This window comes from Ostrinia nubilalis, chromosome 3 (assembly GCF_963855985.1).
Source record: "Ostrinia nubilalis chromosome 3, ilOstNubi1.1, whole genome shotgun sequence".
Lineage (NCBI taxonomy): Eukaryota > Metazoa > Arthropoda > Insecta > Lepidoptera > Crambidae > Ostrinia > Ostrinia nubilalis.
This window is the reverse complement of record NC_087090.1, coordinates 3,237,134-3,250,101: the sequence shown is the minus strand read 5'-3', so window position 1 is coordinate 3,250,101 and position 12,968 is coordinate 3,237,134. Positions and strand designations below refer to the sequence as shown.

The following is a 12,968-nucleotide window of genomic DNA, read 5'->3' as shown; positions in this document are numbered from 1 at the left end:
TACAAGGCAGGTTTTCAGTGCCTTCATTTATTCTAATGCAGTCTAGTTTCGAATAGCTTAACCATAACTTACGTTTGTATACCAAAGCGTGAGCTACATACTCATATAAGAGTACATGAGTGAGTATACTCTGCTGCTCTATATCCATGACACCATGCGATTGTTGTTACGGTCAGTACCGGGCAAGGTCAAGGGTGTTATGGTGATAAATCTCACACAATCACACATGTCAACAATAAACAATGCATTAACAAAACAGTCTCACAAAACTTCTATTGTGATGAACTCGTCGGTGGTCGGTCATTCATTAGGATGAACCTTATGAACAATGGTTTCGACAAAATATATGGCTGAAATTTTTAAAGATTACACAAGAGTATGTATTTTATCACGGATTGTATGCACCATCGTAGAACCGCACCTGCCAATTTATATTTTATATCATTTTTCAAATTCACGTGAACAAATTAGAGATTTCATATGTACCGTTCACAACTAATTTTCAGGCCATTCAGATGATAGAAATTCCTCACAAAAATCTATGTACATTTGTATTCAAACACAAAGAACTGACAAATTGACATCTCATTAAATATACGCCTATAACTGGCATTGATATTATTGTGCGCATCATAAGAACATTCTTGTTATTTACACCAACTTTAAAATTGAATAAACGTTAAACACGTGACTGATACGTATTTATCTGAGCAACATTTGCGTACATAATAAAATCGTTTTTAGTTGCTAGTGACTCGATCGTAAAACGTTATGCAATTTTTCATTCAACTACATTCAATGTAAGATCAACAAGAGTTCAGACTATCAATTGTCTGGGACGTCATTGTTTTGCCAAAATATCTGTCGCCACATTGAAAAAAAAAAATCTAATCGTGCGCCAATTGAACCAATCGCACCAATCGCCTTGCAACTTTGATAGCATCCGCTGTTATTTTGTTCTAATCATAATTCTTATCAACCGTGTATCTGTGCGGTAGGCCTACCAAATGTAAGGTTATCTTCAATGCAGATATCATGGCTTGTTGACTGGTCTTTATGCCGTTGAGAATAGAGCTCAAGTTTTTTGGGGTTGACGGTATGGTTTACGGTTTCAACTACGCGGAACGGCGTTGGTATCTCACCTTTTAAGTATCTCGAGATGAAATAAATCGTTAGCACACCCCTTTGTAAACAATACTAAAGTGCCGGTGGTCGAAACTTTACCTACACATTTCGTCATGGTTGCAGGGAGATGGTGCAATGCTGATGCACTTATTTTAAAAGTTGCATGGAAAGTACGAATGACGTCACATTTATGTGAAATTTTGTGAACGTTGCAATAGGATTTATTTTGAGCTGATGTGTGATGCTAAATGTAAAATACATTCTTTCTGTGAAGAATCCAGTTGCATCATGCATGATTTATTACATCAATTTGTTAGTGAATAGTGAATTAGATATCAGTTCAATTTAGAATAGATTTTAATATCGATGTGTCGCCTTATCATATATCAAAAATAATCCCACAGTAATTGGGGGAGTTGGACTTGGATCCCATGCTATCAAAGTCATAGCAATCTCTAGAGACATGAGCCAAGTGCGCGGTGCCCTTATTGTCAACAATCAACTGGTACTTTTCCGGCGTCTAAGTACCAATGCATTGATGATCAATCAGAGCACGACGCCGAGTCCCCGATTCATAATCTGTCATCTGAACTAATAGTGCGAAGAGCCGAGCGTCACTAACGGCGGTGAAAAATGACAAAAAAAAATATTTCTTTCTCTTTATTTTCTTTTCTTGTGTGGTATACAATAAAGGGTGTTCTATCTATCTACCTACCTAACCGTATGTTTAGACATTTTTTTAATAATAATTATTTCATAACAATTTATCTTTTTCATTGTTATTACTGGCCAGTGACTTTCAAAACTACAATGTAGAGTCATTCCTTAAAATATTTAGTTTTTTCTTAAACGCACCATGAAATAAAAACAATAAGATAAATAGTGAAGTGAATGAAAAAACTGATTTAAATAATAATAGCGTTGTTTACTTATAAATAGACACTTCAATGACGTCTTTTGTGACGGTAGGCGCAACATAAAGGTGTTAATAGTTGCTGATGGCAATGGAAGATGTTGTTAACATGTGCAACATACCAGCATCCGTAGGCTTAGGCCACAAAGACGTACACAAAAATGCGGGTGTTGAAAAATAGACATTACGTCACAAGCTATAGAGATGTACATAAATTAGCAATAAGATATAACACAAAGTCCACTACTGGACTATCTATACTATACTAAGATTATAAAGCTGAAGAGTTTGTTTTTTTACTTTCGCGCTAATCTCAGGAAATATAATGATCCGATTTGAAGAAATATTTTTGTGCTGCATAGCCCATTTATTGAAGAAATCTTAAGGCAATAGAGGCCTACAGCCTACAGCCAATAGAGAAAGCGGAGCAGTAAAGAAAAATGTTGCAAAAACGGGAAATATTATTCAAACTTATTTTCATGCGTACGAATTTGCGGGCACAGCTAATAGAGTATAAACACAAGCAAAAGAAAGATGCTAACTAACATGTGTAATCTGTATACATACTAAATCCCATTTTTTACGCTCAACAAATCAGTGGCTACACGAAAACTATTTTGTAACATTAAATTGTAGCATTGACCTTCCTCGTAACACTAGCGTCATACAATTGTCTTCAACATTCATTAAATTGCTTTGAAATGTGCTCGAGTGTACTTTAACCCTTAACCACCTACCTGCGGTCTCAGAGACCGCAACGATTTTTCAAATTCAAATATTTCCGCGTGTGAGTGGCGTGCGACAAAGCGCGTTCATATACCTTTTCTACACACCATTCGGTGTCGCGCTAGTGCTCGGCGAGTGTGTACGTGCACGCGTTTGGCCAGGGTAAGTAAAATAAATTCGCCAGCGGTCTCCGTGACCGCACGTAGGTGGTTGTGTGACTTTTTATTATTACTGTTTTAGAATCAAAATGAGTAAAAATGACGAAAATATTATAAGATGGCTTCAGCAAGAAATCTCGGACGAAGATGACCTTTCTGGCGACGATTGCATCCACGTCAAACCTGATGTAAGCGTTGATCAAGAGCAGGCTGAAGAGAGTGGATCTAAATCTGAAATTGAGGGTGACGAAGACGAAAATGATGATGATGATGACTTGAAGTTCGTAAAACATGCTTTACGTATCATCCAAAAACGAAACGCAACACGGCTTACCTATGTTTCGTGTGTAAAGTACCATTTTGTTTGGAGTGTTCGCAAAAAATGAGTTGTTACTGCCGCGAAAAAATGCATAAGTTGAGGCTTTGCAATTTTGTTATTTTTTTTATTTTTTGTTTAGTTTTTTTATTTGATTTTATTTTTAGTTTATTTAAATTATTAGAAATAAGAAAAAGAAGTGAAAAATTTAAGTATTTTAGAATAAAGATCTCATTTTATTAGTACAGTTATTTTTGGTGCCATATTCCTTATTTCATAGATATTATTCCATTTTTATAAAACTTTTATATTACTTTTGCTAATTTGTGACGCTTAAATAAAGCAAATAGGTATAGACATGCATTTTATTTAATCGAACTTTAATTTCTTATCACAGATCCCAAAATAATCGCAATAATTTATTAGCGGTCTCTGTGACCGCACGTAGGTGGTTAAAGGACAGAAATAGGTGCTAGGTGGTTAAGGGTTAACGGCCGTGCCCCGGTCCATCAAATCATCGCGGGTTCGAGTCCCGGAAGGAGCATTATGTGATACACATTATACATACTCAAGACTGTATATTCGACTCACACGCTTGTAGCATAAATAAAACTATTTACATATTAGAATTATACATCTCTCTCACTCACTTTGGGATGTTGTTTGTTATGAATGAGAAAGAAAAATAGAAGTGGCATACTGAAAATCTTAATAATTTTGAGAAGAGAGACTTTTCTGTCTGTTCATTCGAACTTTGCAAGATTTAGAATTCATAACTGTACGATTTTAAATCGTGAAAACGCAAATTACAATACTCCAGGTCATACTCTGATCTCTGTCGGGTAGTTAGTAAGCATTGAAAGTAAATAATATGATGTATTTTTACTTACTGTAAGTCTTTAAACTTTAGAGGATGACAATACAGTATTGTTGTTATAAATTAAACAGCTGCAGGTCAGTCAACTTGAGACTGAACTACGCAAACACTATGTACCTACCTATATCATGTTTTAAATACTTGTAGCGTAGTCGTCATGCAGTTAAATAGGAACCAACCAAATAAACATCCAGTGTCATTACGAAATAGTATCATTTTTGTAATACAGCTGTAAATATTAACACTAAACTTATAAGATTCGTCACGAACTTGTCGCTAAATGGACTAGCCACACGAGATCATGCAGAGAAACGCAAGGCAAGCCGCGGCCTATTCCGCGCTGTGGTAGGTGCTACCCGCGCGCGGTCAGGCCGCGGACGCTTGACAGTTTCTATGCAAATGCTCACGCGCTGCGCGACCAGTTTCGGCCCCGCGGTTCCGGGCCTACTCTTCGACTATACACGCCCATAAATTACCTCTAAGCACTCGCACTATCCCAAACAGGATCCATTTAACATTATATTAACACTTAACCAAATTCGTTACCGACCAACGTGCTAGAACCCACGTGACTCATCGCAGATACAGCGACAGAAATCGCCAGGGAACCGGCCGCAGCAACTTCAGCGAAGAACAGTGATGCAATATTTTCCAACAAAAAACTTTTAGAGATTCGGCTTCATTATCAAGTTCAATAGCCCCAAAATGACAGCACGTGTATGCAAAAACTCGTAGACAACGAACCACTGCGCAAAAGTATCTTCTCTTAGGAACATTTTAAGGTGCAAACTTCTGTACCCAACCGTAATACTTAAAATTTATCGTATACCGTTGAGCATCAAAACATATTTATCAATGACATTGTATCCCAAAACTTATTTAAAAATTATCCAGAGCGACTTTTAAATGAGGTTAAGCGCTACGCACTTTTCTCATGGCAACTTCCTGGTAAGGTCACACCCGAATAATGTGCGGTGCTTGAAAATAATAATTGTCGGTCCACGTGTGGGCGCTGATAATAAAAAACAATACTTTCCTCGATTCCATTTCGTAAATTCCACAGTCCTTTGTATCGTTAATAGAAAACCATCAGTGCTCTGTCGAGCTATGCACAACTATCATAGTTTGTATCACTGGGAGCGTGCGTGTTCACTGTTACACTGGAGGTTCACTGGTATCATCAGCGACGGTCGCTGGTTCACTTCCGCATGTTGCAGCGCGCGCGCCGCTCGGTCCGTGTGCGCTCGCGTCGCTCCTAGCCGTCGGGAGCCTCGCTCGCGAATGCGACAGCCGAAAACTCTTTGCGCCGCCGAATGCAGAAAATTCGGACGCGCCGAACGAGTGGGGGACGCTCTACGACTATCCGATACTTGCGCGCGTACGTGCTGCGCTTCGCTATGAAAAAATCCAAGGTTAACGCGCGATGCCAAAAAAAGACGCACGCAAATGAAAAAAGACGGCTAGAGGCGGCGCACCTCGCGGGCCCTCCGATGCAGCGGGCTGCGTGCACGCAGGCTAGATAGACGCGGCTGCTGCCTAGGCCGGGTGCTCCCGCCGCGTGTTGATATCCAAGGTTGTTGACTTTAATGACTAATTACAGGTACTCTCTGACCTTGATCTTGTCTACGTACTCAGTACGAATTTTGGAAACATAACCATAAAGACTTCTTTTTATATTTGAAGGCCCTTTAATTAATTAAAATTAATTCGTTGAGAAATTGTAAGGAAAAATGTTAACGAAATCATGAGCAATCAGGAAATTGTAACGTAAGCTCCTTTGATTTTGAAAGATTTCTTTTTAATAAATTAAAAGATAGATAAAAGTGTACATACCAAGATGGAATAAAAATACGTTTAATCAAAGTGAATGTTTTTTATAATACCTACCTTCTAAATACTTTCATAAATTAATAAAAAATAATTCATTTGCCTAAAAAGCAGTCTACCTAACTATGTAACAGAAGACAAAAACAGTCCACCTAGCGATGAAAACAAAGATCAGCCATAGAAATCAGTTCAAAAAGTTTTCAAGCAAGACGATCTAGATCCCCTGAAGCCAGGATAATCTGCGTGACTGGGCCGTTCTTAAAATTGGATGCTTCGGTTATCAAAAAAGGTCTCCGAGGTAAACCGCGATACAGAGATAACGCGGTGTTCCTAATTTTTTTATTAAATTCAAGCATAAGTGCGATCTTTTTCTCAGCCTTTTTTTAGGCAAATCTTGAACAACGAAAAGGGTTAAACGACAGACATTTCTATAGCTAATGGGTTAAAGTTGTAATAAGTATGTTTGAAACACCTTTCAGCAAAAAGTTCGGCTTTGCTTGGTTATTAATGTTTCCAATTGTTAATAAAATAGTTTTTAGATGTACTTTTAAGTATAATAGATGGTGGAACTAATTTAAATTGATACAATCTCTTTGTGCTTCGCCACAAGCTTATTTAACAAAGATGCATATAAAAAACCAAATATAAAAAAAAAATCTCCTAATTTGAAAATTCCTAAAAGAAAATATTTTCTGTCTAAGAATACGGTCGCAGTAAGTTAGCAGAGAGGCGCTGGATGCAGGCCGCTACCAACCGGGCGTTGTGGAAATTATTGGGGATGCCTATGTTCAGCAGTGGACGTCCTATGGCTGAAATGATGAGAACGCGGTCAAAGTATTTAAAAGTAGAGATTGAGTCTGGTTAATTTCCCTCCCGGAAACAACTAACCGTTGTATTGCAAATGAACCACAAACGGCATGGCCTTGCGACTCACTTCCTGAAAGCACCTTTTCTTATTTCAAACTGCATTGATTACAGCCAATTTATCATGAAAAATCAGTGCCTTAACCGTTTCGAATTGAATTTTTTCAAATTAAAGGACATTGTTTTTTATTAGGGCTACATTGTGGCCCACATTTCTCACGCTAACCTGACAGGTTGAGGATATAGAATGTGGAAATGTTGAGGATAAAGAAATAGTGAGGATTGAGAATATTAGCGTCACCAAAAACCCAGCAACGGTAAAATATGTATATCAAAATTAATTTATTTTAGATTTAGAATACGAGTATTAGGCCACACCAAAAACCCAACTGTAAAATTTAGTGTATTTTTTAATAAAAACCCATTGAAACGTACAGTTTTCCTGAATTCAATTATTTACAATGCATCAGCGTGCCCAAATTCATAGAATAAATAGCGTAAAGTATATTGGGCTTATCAATACGGCAAGGCCACGTGACGAGCGAACGTGATAACGCATTACGCTTAGCATTAGACTACAGGATGTTGGAAATGCGCCGCCCTGTGAAAATAAGGGCTTTTTTGTTTGAGTCTTTTTCTATAAGTAGGTTTTCTTTAGGCAGTCTTAAGTCATCACCGGCGACCTAATAAAGGTAGCAGGAAGGCGCTGGATGCAGGCCGCTACCAACCGTGCGATGTGGAAGTCATTGGGGGAAGCCTATGTTCAGCAGTGGACGTCCTGTGGCTGAAATGATGATGATGATGATGATGATGATGATGAAGTCATCACTGGTGGTTACTCACATTGGTATTTTGGACGGAAAGATGTTGCGCAGTTTCCCGAACGCTGCCCAGCCGAGTTGGATTCGACGATTGACCTTTTTCTCGAAATTGGACCTACCTAGCTGAATCATTTCTCCGAGGTAGACATACTTGTCAACATTCTCGAGAATTGAGCTCCCAACCGAAACTGGATAGGGCGCAACATGGACATTCGACATAAGCTTCGATCGCAGAAAGGCGCTGCTGGACCAGGGTGGAAAAAAATCATGATTTTTTTATTTTAATCAAAAAAATCAGATTTTTTTGAATAAATCGTGATTTATTTGATTTATATTGATTTTTTTGATTTTTATTCGATTTTGCAATCATTGCCTTAGTTTTTCATGCGGAAAACATGTTTATTTAGGTAATATTGAGGTATAGTACTGGGAACAAGCCAAAAAAGTTAAATTATGTAAGATGGTATGTCATATTTTTACTGAAACAAGAAAAAACTCGTCAAAAACAGCTCGTCCTAAGTGGGTCTGTTTCCATTACAAAAACACTAATATATTTTTACAAGTATCAATTTTATTTTTTTCGCAAAAAAAATCTATAGTAAAAATATTTTTTTTTAATTTTCCATACAGAACGTCTATTTCATACTTGAACACCTCATATTAACATTGTTTTGAACATTACAGTTGATTAATATGCACTCCCAGCGTTGCATTAATTCCATTTTAGTATATTGATTTAAATCAGTGATTTTTAATCAACTTGATTTAAATCATGCAATAAAAATCGTGATTTAAATCGTGATTTAAATCAACTTGATTTAAATCATGCAACCCTGTGCTGGACGCAGGCCGACCAACCGGGCAACATGGAAAGCATTGGGGGAAGCTTATGTTCAGCAGTGGACGTCCCATGGCTGAGATGATGATGATGATGAGTCTTAAAACTGCCACATTTTTACGACGCCTTTAAATTGTTTTCACGAACAGTAGTCAAAGTATACTTGTTTTTCAGAGCTTGCAAAAACAGATTATATTAAGTTTATCAATTGTTCATGCGGTCATAAAATTGAGTGTATTTTTACGGACAGTTCTCTCCAACTAAAATAAAGAACCGCGGATCTCAACATGGTTTTTTTTTCACAAGAAGTCACTCTCTAGTTGTACCTATGTAGTTCCATAATATTTATTATTGTAAATTATTCGTAAATTATTCGATAAATACTTTTAAGGTTTTCGTTTCTTAGTTGCCCGGTTTAACCTTCTTATGGAATAGGGATGATGACTGGGTAATGAAATTGAAATTCTATTTAATCCGTCAGACAGATAATAAAAAAAAATTTAGACACATATTTTTTAATTTTTTTCATAATCGAATAATTACAGTATTATATTGAGTTGAAATGTCGCGTGACGTCACTTTTGAGTAAAAAATCTACTCAAGCGTGACGTAACGCGCCATTTCAACTCGATATAGCACTGTTATTATTTAATTTTAAAATTATGAAAGAAAATAAAAAATATGAGTAATATTTTCTAATTATCTGTCTGACGGACAAATAATTGAAATTTTGTCATCTAGCCTATTGTAAGGGATGTCACTACTCAAAATGGTGGTAGAGTAAGCTTTGATTTGGATGCGCGTAAGTGCCCTAAGAAGGGCATACAATAACGAATTTGAAACGTTGCCAAAAAAGTTAAGCATGTAGGAAATGCCAAAAAACTTCAACCTGTACCCAAACGTTTAGGGCTCGTAAAATCCTTGCAGGGTTATCTAATCAACCTTCGGCACGCACACCGCTGCACCGTGCCGTTATCAAATTGAAATTAGATCGACGGAAAGAGGCCTGCGGAGCGGCTTCGATTCTTTAGACAATTCTATCAAATCAAATCAAATAATTTTATTTGCGGTACTATGGAATATTAAAGGATATAATGGAATTATAATATCGTGATCACACTGATCGCCATCATCATAATCAGGCCATTTAGTCTCCACTGCAGGAGCAAGAACCTCTCTAATTTACCAGAAGCAAATGGAGGATTTGGTCTAAACTCCTCACGCTGATCTAAAGTTTGATATGAATAAACTGTAAATTTCGACTTGGTAGTGAAAAGAAAACCTACTGGTTTACTTTCATAGTTTGAATTTGATATTTTTCAAATAATATATTATAACCAGCGCCAGTCAGCCTACTAACAACAGGGAGAGTTGGCGGGAGATCGTGCTCAGAGCTGTGTTCACCTCTACCACTAAGGCCCAGAACAGACGGTGAAACTCAACTGCAACGAAACTGCAACTGCTAGTTACTTTTGAGTTGCATCTAAGTTGAAACTTTCAAACTGGTCGCGTCATGTGTGGTCTCTCAACGGACGCTACGGCAGAAACTTAGATGCAACTCAAAAGTAAGTTGCAGTTTCGTTGCAGTTTCGTTGCAGTTGCGTTTCACCGTCTGTTCTGGGCCTAAAGTGGACGCCTCGATGTGATCACAACTATAAAATTTTGCCAAATTTTGCAATTAGACCTTTAAAATGCGCTTTTACACGTCCTATTTAAACAAAGAGGACAATAACGTGGGCCAATGCTGAGACTACACCGAACTTATATCGCGTGTACGAGTATACCTAGTCACTAAATAGAGAAGATGTAAGTAAGTAATAACTGATTGTAAACCTAGGCGCAGACCATCGATTTTTAGTTGGCCGATAGTTGGGCCCGATTCTAATTTGTATGAAGAATCGGCCGATACCAAATCGGTGTAATGTGCGCACTTTCATATCTCCATACTGATTAACAGCCCGACCCAACTACTTATCGGCCAACTAAAAGTCGATGGTACGCATAAGTATACCGGAGGCGTTTAACGAGAATAAGTATCAATCAGCAATAGTAGGGAATTTAGTGCAATGATTTGTATGGAGACCCCTCCACTTTGGTATAGAAGGCTCATTTTTGCATCAGTTGTTCTTTGGGTGCTCCTGAGTAGATTTCCGTCGGTAGACATCGGGAGCCCCCCCTGTGGTAGCAGGGGGAGGGGGGGCAAGTTTCCTTCTGCCGCGCTTCACTTTAAGGCCCATAATATCTTCAAAACTATGGGTATTAGGGCAAGTGTGGTGTCATTTTCGGATAATTAAAGGATGGCGAATTCATTTCTAGAACAAACTTTTTGCCTTTTCATACAAAAAAATAGAAATATGGAGTAAAATTCACAAAAACCAAAAAGTATTTTTTTAAATAAACGTCGTTTACTTTTAAACTACTGAAGATAATCTAATAAAAAAAATATGTCCTGAAAGCTACATTTATCAGGATTATAAATATATACCATAGTATGGTACTTTTTTTGAAAAAGTCGGTGAAAAAAAATTTTTCTTCAGGACACAGCGGGCGAATTTTAATACGCGTCGGAAAAAAAAAATATTTTATCCATGAATTCATACTATTTGGTTCATAAGCAAGTAAAGATTATTATTTTAGAATTTATTTAGAGTTCCTGGCACATCATGCTACCATGATTTGTATTTTTTCTTCAATTAATTTTGAACTCTATGTGTAAGACATAAGGTTGAAAATAGTTTAAATACATTGTATTATTGAAAATATCATAAGAAAGCACTAAATAAAGAACTTGAATTTGTCTTAACGTCTAATGATGATTATTATTATTTTAATTAACATTTTTATTTCTACATATACTATTGTACCAGTGATAACGGAAAGGTAAGTGTGAGGAAAGAGAGGATTGATATTATCATAGTACGGGAGATTATTTTTAGCACAAAGGCTACGGCTGTGACCATTATAGTTGTTTTTTCAGACAGCACCAGGCCACCAGCTTCTGCACTACTTCTTTCCAGGCAAGCTTCGGCAGCTACGGGCAATTGGTCCATGTAGGCTCCATGTTGCTATCGATTCTGGTCCACCCCCAACCAGTCGGGTAAAGGGAAGACTGAGTCGGTTGCTTGCAGCTGACCCTATACGCGAACCCCTTGAACCAACTAAATTTTAAATAATTTGAAAAAATCACAAGGACATAATTACTGCCCTTGATATACTGATACAAAACTGCCTAGGTTGGTGGGCACTTACAGCACTCGTTCATAGTCAAGCATGTAGTAATAAACACAGTGAACGTTTAAGGAGGTTTGCTACAGTATTTCAAGCTGAATTCTACGCTATAATTATGTGTGCACTAAAAACAGGGGTGTAAGAAACTCAATATTTACACCCTTAGCCACAGCTAGGCAGCACTCAAACAAAGCCATCGCCTCAGTGAAGGTTGAGTCTAGAATTAAGTATTCTAGATGCAATCTTAAAGATGAACAAACTCTGGAGGCATGACTAAGTGTCCCTAATGTGGGATACCTGGACATACACGGATCGAATGCAATGAGAGAGCCGACAGTCTAGCGAGACAAGGGTCAGAGACGATACCTATTGGGTCAGAACTGATAGTAGTACCTTTATCTAAAAGCTTAGGTACCTCATGGCCATAATATGGCCATATCCAAGAATAACAGGGCTGAATGGGAAAGCTCCAACGATATAAGCCTCTCCAAATCATTCCTAAAGGGAAATACAGGGTCATGAAGAAAACTTTTCAAAGGTATGCCCAAGCAATTACAGGTACGCAAACTGGGCATTATGGAACGAATCACATGTCCCACAAAATGGGCCTAACAACAGAAGCTCTCGAGCATGTGGAATACAATGTGAAGTCCATGAAACACTAATACTGTAAGGATGGGTCTGCTTGGGTCAGCATATCCAGCATCAGAAGACTATTAGGTGGCTTTCACTCAGACGCTTAATTCACTTAACTAATGGATAGGATTTTTTGTGATGATAGGGAATAAAAAAGGGAGAATAAAGATCCTAATGGGTCGCTGTGGACTACGCTTAGGTGTGACCCTACATAAAATAACCCAGACAGCTTTGTATCAGCATTGGCTACTGGCAGTATATCAAGGGGTTCGCGTATAGGATCAGTTGCAAGCAACCGACTCAGTCTTCCCTTTATCCGACTGGTTGGGTGTGGCCCAGAGTCGATAGCAACATGGAGCCTACATGGACCGATTTGCCCGTAGCTGCCGTAGCTTGCCTAGAAATGGTGAGAAGTAAGTGCAAGAAGTAGTGCCGAAGCTGGTGCTGTCTGAAAAAACAACTATAATATAATGGTCACAGCCGTAGCCTTTGTGTTAAAAATAATCTCCCGTACTATGATAATATCAATCCTCACTTTCCTCACACTTACCTTTCCGTTATCACTGGTACAATAGTATGTAGAAATAAAAATGTATATTAAAATAATAATAATAATCATTAGACGTTTAGACAAATTCA

At 37.8% G+C, this 12,968-nt stretch overlaps 1 protein-coding gene across 4 annotated transcripts in view; it reads right to left on the bottom strand.

Annotated features, from left to right (window-relative positions):
* The window catches only part of LOC135087602 (zinc finger protein chinmo), a 115,601-nt gene that overhangs the window by 56,238 nt on the left and 46,395 nt on the right, over positions 1-12,968 (bottom strand). The window contains exon 1 of one of the 4 annotated variants that reach the window (XM_063982333.1): positions 5,154-5,574. The exons of the other annotated variants lie outside the window; for them this stretch is intronic. Within the exon in view, the coding sequence (XP_063838403.1) occupies positions 5,154-5,162 (9 nt within the window). The 5' untranslated portion in view covers positions 5,163-5,574. Of the gene's footprint in view, positions 1-5,153; positions 5,575-12,968 lie in introns of those variants that run through there. 4 annotated transcript variants of the gene reach the window in all.